This window comes from Scyliorhinus canicula, chromosome 11 (genome assembly GCF_902713615.1).
Source record: "Scyliorhinus canicula chromosome 11, sScyCan1.1, whole genome shotgun sequence".
Classification (NCBI taxonomy): domain Eukaryota; kingdom Metazoa; phylum Chordata; class Chondrichthyes; order Carcharhiniformes; family Scyliorhinidae; genus Scyliorhinus; species Scyliorhinus canicula.
The window spans coordinates 38,331,789-38,344,115 of NC_052156.1; the positions used below are offsets into that span (position 1 = coordinate 38,331,789).

The 12,327-nt window shown below is 48.7% G+C and overlaps 1 protein-coding gene across 5 annotated transcripts in view; it reads left to right on the forward strand.

Annotated features, from left to right (window-relative positions):
• cacna2d3a (calcium channel, voltage-dependent, alpha 2/delta subunit 3a) overlaps positions 1-12,327 on the forward strand; it is a 1,093,156-nt gene that overhangs the window by 772,659 nt on the left and 308,170 nt on the right. For all 5 annotated transcript variants that reach the window (XM_038812776.1, XM_038812778.1, XM_038812775.1 and 2 more), the window contains one exon: positions 2,391-2,486. In XM_038812776.1, coding sequence (XP_038668704.1) covers positions 2,391-2,486 — 96 coding nt within the window. The remainder of the gene's footprint in view (positions 1-2,390; positions 2,487-12,327) is intronic.

Here is a 12,327-nt window from a genome sequence, read left to right on the forward strand (position 1 = left end):
TCCCAAGGCAGCGGGGGGTGTAGACAGACTCAGTGGCTGGGAGCGGTTTTGCTTGATGAACTGGGCTGTGTTCACGATTCTCTGTAGTTTCTTATGGACTTGGGCCAAGCAGTTTCCATAACAGGCTGTGATACAGCCAGATAGAATGTTTTCTATGGTACATCTGTAAAAATTGGTAAGAGTCAATGTGGACACGTTGAATTTCCTTAGTTTCCTGAGGAAGTGTAGGCTCTGTTGTGCTTTCTTGGTTGTAGTGGCGACATGGGTGGACTCAGACAGATGGTTGGTCATGTGCCACCTAGGAATTTGAAGCTGTCGACCATCTCTACCTCGGCACCATTGATGCAGACATGAGTGTGTACAACACTTCATCCTGAAGTCAATGACCAGCCCCTTACTTTTGCTGACATTGAGGGAGAGATTGTTGTTGTTACACCACACCGCTAGGTTCTCTATCTCCCTCCTGTACTCTGTTGTTCGAGATCTGACCCACTACGTTCCTGTCATCAGCAGACCTGTAGATGAAGTTGGAGCCAAATTTTGCCACACAGTTGTGTGTGTGGGGAATACAGTAGGGGGCTAAGTACCCAGCCTTGTGGGGCCCTGGTATTGAGGACTATCATGGAGGAGGTGTTGTTTTTGTTTACCCTTATTGATTGTGGTCTATGGGTCAGGTAATCGAGGATCCAGCTGCAGAGGGAGGAGCCAATCCTAGGTTTTGGAGTTTTGATACGAGTTTGTCTAGGATTATGGTGTTGACGGCGGAGCTGTAGTCAATGAATAGGAGTCTGACGTAAGAGGCCTTGTTGTCGAGATGCTCCAGAGATGAGCGTACGGCCAGGGAGATGGCGTTTACAGTGGACCTGTTGTGGCCGTATGCAAAATGCAGTGGATAAAGGCATTTTGGGAGTATGGAGATGTTGTAACACATGGCCAATCTCTCGAAGCACTTCATAATGATAGATGTCAAGGCCACTGGACAGTAGCCATTGAGGCACGTTGCATGGTTCTTATTTGGTACCAGTATGCTGGTGGTCTTCTTGAAGCAGGTTGTAGCCTCGGAATGGAGTCGGGAGAGTTTGAAGATGTCCGCAAATACACCCAATGTGTGCTTATCTTATGCAGTCACCTTTTTATATGGCATGTTATCGAATGTTTTTTGGAAATCCATATACACTACCCATACTGGTTTGCTTTGATCCAGGCTGCTTGCTACATCCTCAAAGAACTCATTAAATTTGTCAAACATTTCCCTTTCACAAAACCATAATAATAATAATAATCTTTTCTGTCACAAACAGTGACTCAAGCCGGGAATCGAACCTGGGACCCTGGTGCTGTGAAGAACAGTGCTAACCACTGTGTTACCATGCCACCCACCATGTTGACTCTGTCTGATTGTATGATGATTTTCTACTACCTCCTGAATAGATTCTAGCGTTTTCCCAAAGGCACATGTTAGACTAACTGGCCTATTGCTACCTTCTCTTTGTCTCCTTCCTTCCCTGAATATTGATGTTAAATTTGCAGTTTTCCAATCTGCTGGGACCTTTCCAGAATCCAGGTAATTTTGGAAGAATACAACCAATGTATTCATAATTTCTGCAGAAACTTCTTTTATGATGCGGGCTATCAGGTGCAGGGGACTTGTCAGCCCTGAGTCCCATTAGCTTTCCTAATACTTTTTCTCCAATGATCATAGTTGTTCTAAGTTCCTTCCTGAAATTTCTTCACTCAGAGTTGTGAACCTTTGGAGTTCTCTACGCTGGAGGGCTGTGAATCGCTGAGTATATGGCCTTGCCAGCAACACTTACATCCCATGAAAGAATAAAAATTAATTCAAGACCGAGATCGATGGATTCTTAGCACTGAGGAATATGGAGATAGGGTGGAAATTTGAGTGATGTAAAAGTTGAGCCATGAACTTGAATGGCAGAATAGGCTCCAGGGAACATATTGTCTACTTCCATTCCTATTTCTTACATTTTCAAGTTTACTCAATTCAGTTGTCCACGGCATGACCAATTGATCTTGGCTGTAAAATGTAGCTGAATATGAATCTCAGATTACCGTTCAAACAGACATCTACTGAATAGCAGGCAACATTCAACAATCTTAAAACACATTAATAAATATTCCAGCTACCAAAAATATTCTCATATCAAAATCAGATCAGTTTTTCCGTCTCATTTTTGTCTGTTCCGCATTTCATTTGTTTTATTTGAGATCGTTCTTTCTGCAGTACTGTCATGCTAAATATTCAATGATTAGACACAGATGTGAGTGCATTGCACTGCAAGTTTTTCATATTTGCAGCTAAAACATGGATCTTATTGTAAGTTGATTCTTGTGTTTGAAGCATACTTATCCTGTTGGATATCTCCTTCCAGAAACGCTGACAAGGGTGTTGAAGTTTCTTTCCTGGGAACACGCACGGGCCTCAGTCGTATCAATTTGTTTGTCGGACAAGAACAACGTACTAATCAGTAAGCTTCATTGTCAATTAACAACATTTATTTAACAGCTGAGAAAATGCTTCAGTTGATTCTGTTATATTTCAGAAAGAAATAACTATAAACTCCTGAAGTTTTCAGCAAGTAAAATTGCCTAATGGTTACATTTAAACAGATCTGTTACGAAAGTAATTTTTATCTTGATCAATGAAAGTTTTATGAAGCATCTTTACTAATTGCCCTTCTAGTATTTTGTTTTGCATTTTGCAATCAGTGAAAGATCATATTTGGTTAAAAACTGATAATTAGAACCAAGATCCTGGACATGGATTCCCAAATCATCTGTCAATGTTTTTCACTGCAATTACTCAATTTAATTGTACCAGTCTTTCTTGGCCTTACTTTAAATAGTGTTCTTTAAACTTCTGTCCCAAACATGTCAGATGTCATTCTCTGGCTAAAAGATTGTATAATTCATAATGTGATGCTTTTAAAATATTGTTAATTATCCCATATTTGCTTAATTAAATGTATATATATATTTTTAATAAATTTAGAGTACCCAATTATTTTTTCCAATTAAGGGGTAATTTAGCGTGGCCAATCCACCAATCCTGCACATCTTTGGGTTGTGGGGGTGAAACCCACGCAGACACGGGGAGAATGTGTAAACTCCACACGGACAGTGACCCAGGGCCGGGATTCGAACCTGGGTCCTCAGCGCCGTAGGCAGCAATGCTAACCACTGTGCCACCGTGCTGGCCCCTTAATTAAATATACAATGAAAATTATGATAATAGCCAAAATTCACTGGAGCAGAGCATCTCGCCACTCAGCTGAATTATTTTCTTGTCTCAAGTTGTGCAAATTAATAATCACACAGCTAGGTAACAGGGTATCTGGGACCGTGGTGCATGATAGGACCAACATCTATCTCTTTAACCAATGAGATTTAAAGATAAAGAATGTAGTAGAGGAAGGCCGGAGAAGGGAATAGGGTAAATTGGGTAAAATTTGATTCAGAAAGAGCAATAAAGCGAGGGAAAGAAAGATTGGATTAAGTTAAGACCAACATAGACATGAAATGAGCAGGAAATCTAAGAAAAATGTAAAAATAGATAACATTTAAAAATAGAAAATGGAACATTCAGTGCAGAAGGAGGCCATTCAGCCCATCGAGTCTGCACTGACCCACTTAAGTCCTCATTTCCACCTTATCCCCGGGTGGAAATCTTTAAGAACAACTTACTACCTGCAAGAATGAGACTTCACAGTTTCAATTGTTTCCTTTCTGGGATGGAGAAATTGAGTCACATTGTAGAAGCATAAAATTCATCATTAACAAGGCCCTTAAGTTGTTAACTTTCTATGGTGAGTGTGGTGGTATGAGTATGAGCACTGGCATTGGTGCAGAGCACTGGCTTCCCATTGGCTCTGGCTGGTCATGTGCCTCTCGTCCGATTGGTTGGGACTAGTTATGTGACTGCTCTCCAATTGTTCGAGAGGCAAGTAGGCCCCGCCTCCGGGAAGTACCCAGAGTTCCTGGCGGTCGGTCATTCTCTGTAGTCGACCACCGGGCTAACAACTAGCTGATTAAAGCCACAGTTCGGATTCTAAATGTGTCTTGAGTCGAATTGATGGTACATCAATTTAATCAGCTAGAATTTTGAAATGGAGCTTCGCATCAAGCCTGACTGCCTCCGCACCAGCCCGCATGCTGCAAATGCGTCTGCAATCTTTAAACACTGGCAGGCGCGTTTTAATAGCTACCTGACGACTGCAGCCGGCAAGGCCACCAAGGAGCAGAAACTCCACATCCTCCACTCATGCATGGGCACATCGGTCTACGCAATGATCGAAGACGAAGACGACTTTGATGCGGCCATGGAGATTCTCAAATGACACTTTCTCCGGCCGGTCAACGAAGTTTACGCACGGCATTTCCTGACGACTAGACAATAGTTCCCTGGTGAGTCCCTCGACGAGTTTTACCAGGCTCTCGCAGCTCTAGGGAGAACGTGCGCATGTCTCCAGGTTTCGGCAACTGAGCACATGGAACTTTTAATCAGAGACGCTTACGTTGCTGGCATGCAGTCTCCTTCTATCCGCCAACGATTGTTAGAAAAGAATGCCCTCAGCCTAGCTGAGGCACGGACTCTGGCAACCTCCCTGGAGGTTGCTGACCTGAACGCCCGCGCATATACCCCGGCCGCGCAGCAACCCCCTGGACGTCATGGCACGCGCCACCCCCATCATCCGTGGACCCCGACCCCCCCCAAGCCTGCGCTGTGGGTCGCTCCAATAAACCAGCGGGGCCCCGTTGCTATTTCTGTGGCCTCTACAAGCACCCCCGCCCGCGCTGCCCGGCCCGCTCCGCTCTGTGTAAGAGCTGCGGGAAGAAGGGCCACTACGCGGTTGTCTGCCAAACCAAGTCGGTCGCTGCTGTCCCGTGCAGCGACTGCGGATCGCCCCCCCCCCCTCCTGGCTCCCGCAACGGTCCCACGGTCCTCCCGACCGGCGCCCCCAGCTGCCCTGACCGGCTCGCGGACGCCGCTGACTCTGCACCCAGCCGCCACGAGGTTCCCACAGGCGCCGCCATCTTGGGCCCCCAGCCGCCACGAGGCTCCCACGGGCGCCGCAATCTTGGGCCCCCAACCGCCACGAGGTTCCCACGGGCGCCGCCATCTTGGGCCCCCAGCCGCCACGAGGCTCCCACGGGCACCGCAATCTTGGGCCTCAGACGTCATGTGCGGGCCATGGGCGCCCCCACCTTGGGGCCCTGGCTCCACGTGCGAGTCCTGGGCGCCGCCATCTTGGATCAACTCGGAAGGCCCTGCAAGCGATTACTCTGCCACTGAGGAGGATCTGGAACTCTCACCACGACTGGCTTCCATCAAGTTCGATCAGTCGCAACCACGCTCGCTCGCCAAGACTACAACGACGGTGCAGTTCAACGGACACAAAATGAGGTGCCTGCTGGACTCCGGGAGCACGGAAAGCTTTGTCCACCCCGACACGGTAAGACACTGCGCGGTCCCCATCCACCCAGTTAAACATAAAATTGAATTGGCCGGCCTCAGGTTCGCATTCCGTCCAAATCACCGGGTGCTGCATAGCGGACCTCACAGTCCAGGGGAGGGTTTTCAAAAACTTCAAACTCCTCATTCTCCCCCGTCTATGCGCTCCGGCACTCCTGGGACTGGACTTCCAGTGCAACCTGCAGAGCTTGACCTTTCAATTCGGCGGCCCTATTCCTCCCCTTACTGTTTGCAGCCTCACGTCCCTCAAAGTGGACCCCCCCTCCTTGTTTGCTAATCTCACCCCAGATTGTAAACTTGTCGCCACTCGGAGCAGACGCTACAGTGGCCAGGACCGGACCTTCATCGGGTCCGAGGTCCAGAGGCCCCTTAAGGAAGGAGTTATCGAGGCCAGCAACAGTCCCTGGTGAGCCCAAGTGCTGGTAGTTCGGGCTGGGGAGAAAAACCGGATGGTCATTGATTACAGTCAGACCATCAACAGGTTTACGCAGCTGGACGCGTATCCTCTCCCCCGTATTTCCGACCTGGTTAACAGGATCGCGAAGTACAAAGTCTTCTCCACAGTGGACCTTAAGTCCGCCTACCACCAGCTCCCCATCCGCGCGAGTGACCGAAAGTACACTGCGTTTGAGGTAGATGGGCGCCTCTACCACTTCCTCAGGGTCCCCTTCGGTGTCACAAATGGAGTCTCGGTCTTCCAACAGGAGATGGACCGAATGGTCGACAAGCACGGTTTACGGGCCACCTTCCCGTATCTCGATAACGTCACCATCTGCGGCCACGACTAGCAGGACCACGACATCAACCTCCAAAAATTCCTCCGAACCGCAAAACTCCTTAATTTAACCTACAATAAGGATAAGTGCATGTTTAGCACCGACCGTCTAGCCATCCTTGGCTACGTAGTGCGTAATGGAGTGATAGGCCCCGTTCCCGAACGTATGCACCCCCTGGGGAACTCTCTCTCCCCAACTCCCTCAAATCCCTCAAACGCTGCCTGGGCTTCTTCTCATACTACGCCCAGTGGGTCCCCAACTATGCCGACAAAGCCCACCTCCTCATCCAGTCCACCTCCTTTCCCCTGTCGATGGAGGCCCGCCAGGCCTTTAGCCGCATCAAAGCGGATATCGCAAAGGCCACGATGCGTGCTATCGACGAGTCCCTCCCATTCCAGGTCGAGAGCGACGCGTCCGACGTAGCTCTGGTGGCCACCCTGAACCAAGCGGGCAGACCCGTGGCCTTCTTTTCACGAACCCTCCACGCTTCCGAAATCCGCCATTCCTCGGTGGAAAAGGAGGCACAGGCCATAGTCGAAGCTGTGCGATACTGGAGGCAATACCTGGCCGGCAGGAGGTTTACCCACCTCACAAACCAACGGTCAGTAGCTTTCATGTTCGACAATGCACAGAGGGGCAAGATCAAGAACGACAAGATCTTGCGGTGGCGGATCGAGTTGTCCACGCACAACTACGATATCTTGTATCGTCCTGGGAAACTCAACGAGCCTTCCGATGCCCTATCCCGTGGTACCTGCGCCAGCGTGCAGATTGACCGCCTCCGCTCCCTCCACACAGACCTCTGCCATCCAGGGGTCATTCGTTTCTACCATTTTATTAAGACCCGCAACGTGCCCTACTCCGTCGAGGAAGTCAGGACGGTCACGAGAGACTGCCACATCTGCGCCGAGTGCAAACCGCACTTTTACCATCCCGAACGAGCGCATCTGATCAAGGCATCCCGCCCTTTTAAACATCTCAGTATAGACTTCAAGGGTCCCCTCCCCTCCAACAACGGTAACACGTATTTCTTGTGTGTTATCGACGGATACTCCTGCTTCCCTTTCGCCATTCCCTTTCCCAACATGACCACAACAACCGTCATAAAGGCCCTCCTATCCATCTTCTCCCTGTTCGGTTACCCCGCGTACATCCACAGCGACCGGGGGTCCTCCTTTATGAGTGACAAACTGCGTCAGTTCCTGCTCAGCAGGGGCATAGCCTCTAGCAGGACGACCAGTTATAACCCCCGGGGTAACGGTCAGGTCGAGCGGGAGAATGGCACCATGTGGAAGACCATTCTGCTGGCCCTACGGTCCAGAGATCTCCCTATTCCCCGTTGGCAAGAGGTTATCCCTGACGCCCTCCATTCAATCCGGTCTCTCCTCTGTACTACCACTAATCAAACACCTCATGAACGTCTTCTTGTTTTCCCCAGGAAGTCATCCTCAGGATCCCCTCTCCCGACCTGGCTGGCCATCCCCGGGCCCAATCGGCTCCGGAAGCATGTGCGTGTGCACAAGTCCGACCCGTTGGTTGAGCGAGTCCAGTTACTCCACGCCAACCCGCAGTATGCGTACGTGGAGTATCCCGACGGTCGGCAGGACACGGTCTCGCTTCGGGACCTGGCACCCGCCAGCGTGCGGCCTTCTTCCCCTACACCAACACTCCCCCTCCAACCCCAATCCTCCCACGCCCCCACGACCCAGCGCACATGCCCCCTCTCCCCCGATTACAGCGTCTCCACCACCGGCCCAGGGTACGGAGACACATCTACGACCGACGCTCCCGGAGGCAAGGACGACCAGCGGCCCGACGTCACCTGCTCCACTGCGAAGGTCCTCCAGAACAACACGGGCACCCGACAGGCTGATTGTCTCCATCTGACGCGGCCATGGGACTTTTTTTTGGGAATTTCGTTTTATTCTGTTGTTATTAGTAGTATTGTTTTGCCATTTTCTTTTCTTGGACATTTTTGTGGTTATTCTGTTGTTAGCAGTAGTAGTATTGTTTCGCCATGAGCCAGTGGGCAGCTCACCACTATCGATTTTCACTGCTCATACCACCAGTCCTCGGACCCCCCCCCTCTCCCACTTACCCCCCCCCCCACTTACCCCCCCCCATAGAACATAGAACATAGAACAGTACAGCACAGAACAGGCCCTTCGGCCCTCAATGTTGTGCCGAGCCATGATCACCCTACTCAAACCCACGTATCCACCCTATACCCGTAACCCAACAACCCCCCCCCTTAACCTTACTTTTATTAGGACACTACGGGCAATTTAGCATGGCCAATCCACCTAACCCGCACATCTTTGGACTGTGGGAGGAAACCGGAGCACCCGGAGGAAACCCACGCACACAGGGAGGACGTGCAGACTCCACACAGACAGTGACCCAGCCGGGAATCGAACCTGGGACCCTGGAGCTGTGAAGCATTTATGCTAACCACCATGCTACCCTGCTGCCCCTTTTTTTTTCTTCTTTTTTTTTAATAAAAAATATCTTATAATTACAATGGTCTATTAAAGTATACATTTCCACGTACACTCAAAAAGAATATCTTGAATATGTACAGCAGGTTAAGATTCGCCGCCCATCCCGCGTTTGTTATTTCTTTACAATGTGACTTTTTAAAAGATTGGTTTCTTTTTTTTTATATAAAAAAAGCGGCGAATCCACACTTCCCTGGCCCAAACCAGTCTTCTATTTAAAACATGACAGAACAGCTGGAAGATTCTGCTGCATTAGTAAAGGGCGTCAGTAATCAGTTGCTTTTTAGTCGATGAAACTTTCTACGTCTCTCCTAGATGGGTTTCGCTGGTATCTTCCAACGAGCCGCCGACCAGCCTGGCGAAGTCACTCAAAAATTTTGCCCCCCCCACCCCAGCCCTCCCCCCCCCCCCCAAAATGTCCCAAGATCAGAGCTCTTTGTGGTTGCAACGCTTGTGAGCAGCAGAGAGATAAGTAATGATTTGGCAGAAACCCCTCTCTCAGGGTGGGATCCGTTGGACAGGTTTTTGGCGTTGATAGCAAGGATTAGATTTTTTTGTCCTTTTCTTTCCCCCCCGCCCCTTCCTCTTTTTCCCCCTCTCTGGTCTGTGCGTGTGTGTGCGAGCGCTTCTCGGGCACACCTCACACATCACATCAGCGGCACAGAATACTGTCTTCTGGTCTTCTGACTTTAGACCCAGCCTGATCCGTGTGGAGAGCTGTCAGAAGATTTCGGGGCGCCGAGGGGCAGATGGCCGGCTGCGCTCTCACCAGAGCCGGGTGCATTTCCAGAGCCAGCTGCCCCCTTCTTTCTCCACAAGGGGTGAATGTGGTGGTATGGATATGAGCACTGCCATTGGTGCAGAGCCACTGGCTTCCCATTGGCTCTGGCTGGTCATGTGCCTCTCGTCCGATTGGTTGGGACTAGTCATGTGACTGCTCTCCAATTGGTCGAGAGGCAAGTAGGCCCAGCCTCCGAGGCGGGGTATAAGTACCCAGAGCTCCCGGCGGTCGGTCATTCTCTGTAGTCGACCACCGGGCTAACAACTAGCTGATTAAAGCCACAGTTCGGATTCTAAATGTGTCTTGAGTCGAATTGATGGTACATCAGTGAGCTTCACTGGTTATTAATGCACACATGCAGCAATTTCTCGCAACGTACTGGGAACTTGAGATAGGTTTCTGTTTTTGCATGGCTAATGGAGCAGCAGAAGCAGCTGAGCAATTTGTAGCTTATGAGGTCCTGCTTCACTATTATTTAAAATATTGAGGCTTGGACTTTCCACACGATTATAGCAACATAAGAACATAAGCAACATAAGGGGCCATTTGACCCCTTGCGCCTACTCCGCCATTCACTTTCATGCCTACAACACCCTCCCCTTCCCCACATTAAATAGGGTGTCCTAGGAAGTGATGAGTCACAAAGTGACTTAATGGACTTCTGACAGAAATAAGAGGGCTTACCTTGCCCTTTGCCAATGGAAAATTGAATAAATGATAAATAACAAACCCCAATATATACACAGACTCTCCAGAGAGATAAAACACACTTTGGATGGATGAGAACTTCTCAAGACAGAGGATCGTTGCTGACTTCAGCCTAAACATCTTGGTTAGCTCAAGAAGATTGAAGAAAAGAGGAAAAAACAGCACTGGCAACACTCGCCTAGGAGAAGATGAAGAGCTTCCTCAAGGAGGCAAAGAACAAAGACTGGTGTTAGCAAACAGACAAGAGACTGTCACTTTCAGCTTTGGAAATCAGCTTCATCCATCCGTTTGTCTGATCCAAAACCAGTAACCTGTCAGCCAGGAAGATCAGCAAACTCCTGCTTCCCCCATCAGTTAGCCTGATTCGGAACCAGTAAATCATTCTCACTTCATTGTATAGCTCTTCTGTCTATTTAGATTATGGGCATGATTCTCCCAAAAGGGAATAAAGTCCCGAGTGAGCACGTTTAGCCATGTGTTTCCCGGCACTCGCAGTTCCTCATGTTGAACATGGGGCCTGAACGTGGAGCGCATGACCAAGGCCGCACAGAGCTGTTTTGTACAGTGGGGAGCTCCGCTCGCTGAAACTCCCTTTTTTAGCAGGTGGTTAGGATGCCATTCTTAAATGGCGTCCTGATTTCTGGGGCCCGCAAAACTCCCCCCCCCCCCCCCCCCCCCCCCCCCCCCCAGCCCAAACGCAATATGGGAGGGTTCCCGGCAACCCTCCCAACTCCTCGCCAACACTCATACCAGACAACCCCGGCACAATTGCGCGTGCGCAAAGAATGCCAGCTTGGCAGTGCCACCTCGGCACCTTGGCAATGCGAACCTGTCAGCTGTCAGTGTACCCGGTGCACCACCCTGCCTTCCAGGTGAGGAGGAGGCTTCTGATGGAGACTGCCCCATCACTTCCATCTTCCTGCCCAAGATCGAGGATTGAAAATATTTCTATTTTGCCCCTGTGTTTTCCAGTACCTGCTAGCCTAAAAATTGAGGTTGGTCAGGAAAAGGCTTTTCGTTTCCATTAAGTGGTAATCACTTAGTAATTATTCATGGTGAAAGAGTTGATATGAAGTCTACGTAGAATTTGATTTACTCTCCATTTTAATTGAGCCAAAACTGCTGACCCTGGTATTGATTAAATGACTGAGCACCATTGGAATGTAAAGATTCAAATGTCTTGATTTGTGATGTGAACTTTCAACCATGTTTTGTGTTTTAAAGTCTTCGGTACTTCCAGAGTTAACATAGCTTTTTGTTTTGCTTAGAAGGTAAAGGAGGAATGTCACCGTTGAAAGGTTCTACAAATCTTTTTATATTTATTTAATGACACATAATGATGGTGGATATGCTACAGTGATGCCAAGAGAAAAGATTATAATAGCTTTAGAAAAACCATTACAGAAGCTTGAGCATTATTTAATAAAGGATACTGGACACACTTAAAACAACTCATATTTTCCATTGGTGGTTATTACATCAATGTTTCTTAGGTGCTGTAAGTGGTGAGGTGGGGGGGGGGGGGGGACATGGAGCACTGTTGTTGACTAGGTTGAATTCAGGCAGCTTTATGCAAGCATTTGTATTTTTTGCAAGATACGTCATATTGTAAGGATTCTGAGTAAACTTAAATTGTTTTTTTTTAAATAATTTTTATTGAAAAATTTTGAATTTATACAACATCAAACCGTACTAAAATACCAACGATAATAGTAATGACAACAATCATGAACCTTCGCCCCTCCTCAATGAACAACCCAACATATTAACAACAACTTAAGTTAACCCAGTGTTAAGCTACATTGCCGTAGCGAAATAAAATATAGAAACTATAGTAAGGAACACCCCCCCCCCGGGTTGCTGTTGCTATTGACCAAGATATCTTTGAGCCAGGAAGTCCAGAAAAGGCGCCACCATTTATAGAACCCTTGTACTGATCCTCTCAGGGCAAATTTGACCCTTTCCAACTTTATAAATCCCGCCATGTCATTGACTCAGGTCTCCACACTTGGGGGCCTCGCATCCTTCCACTGCAGCAAGATCCTCCGCCAGGCTACTAGGGACGCAAAGGCC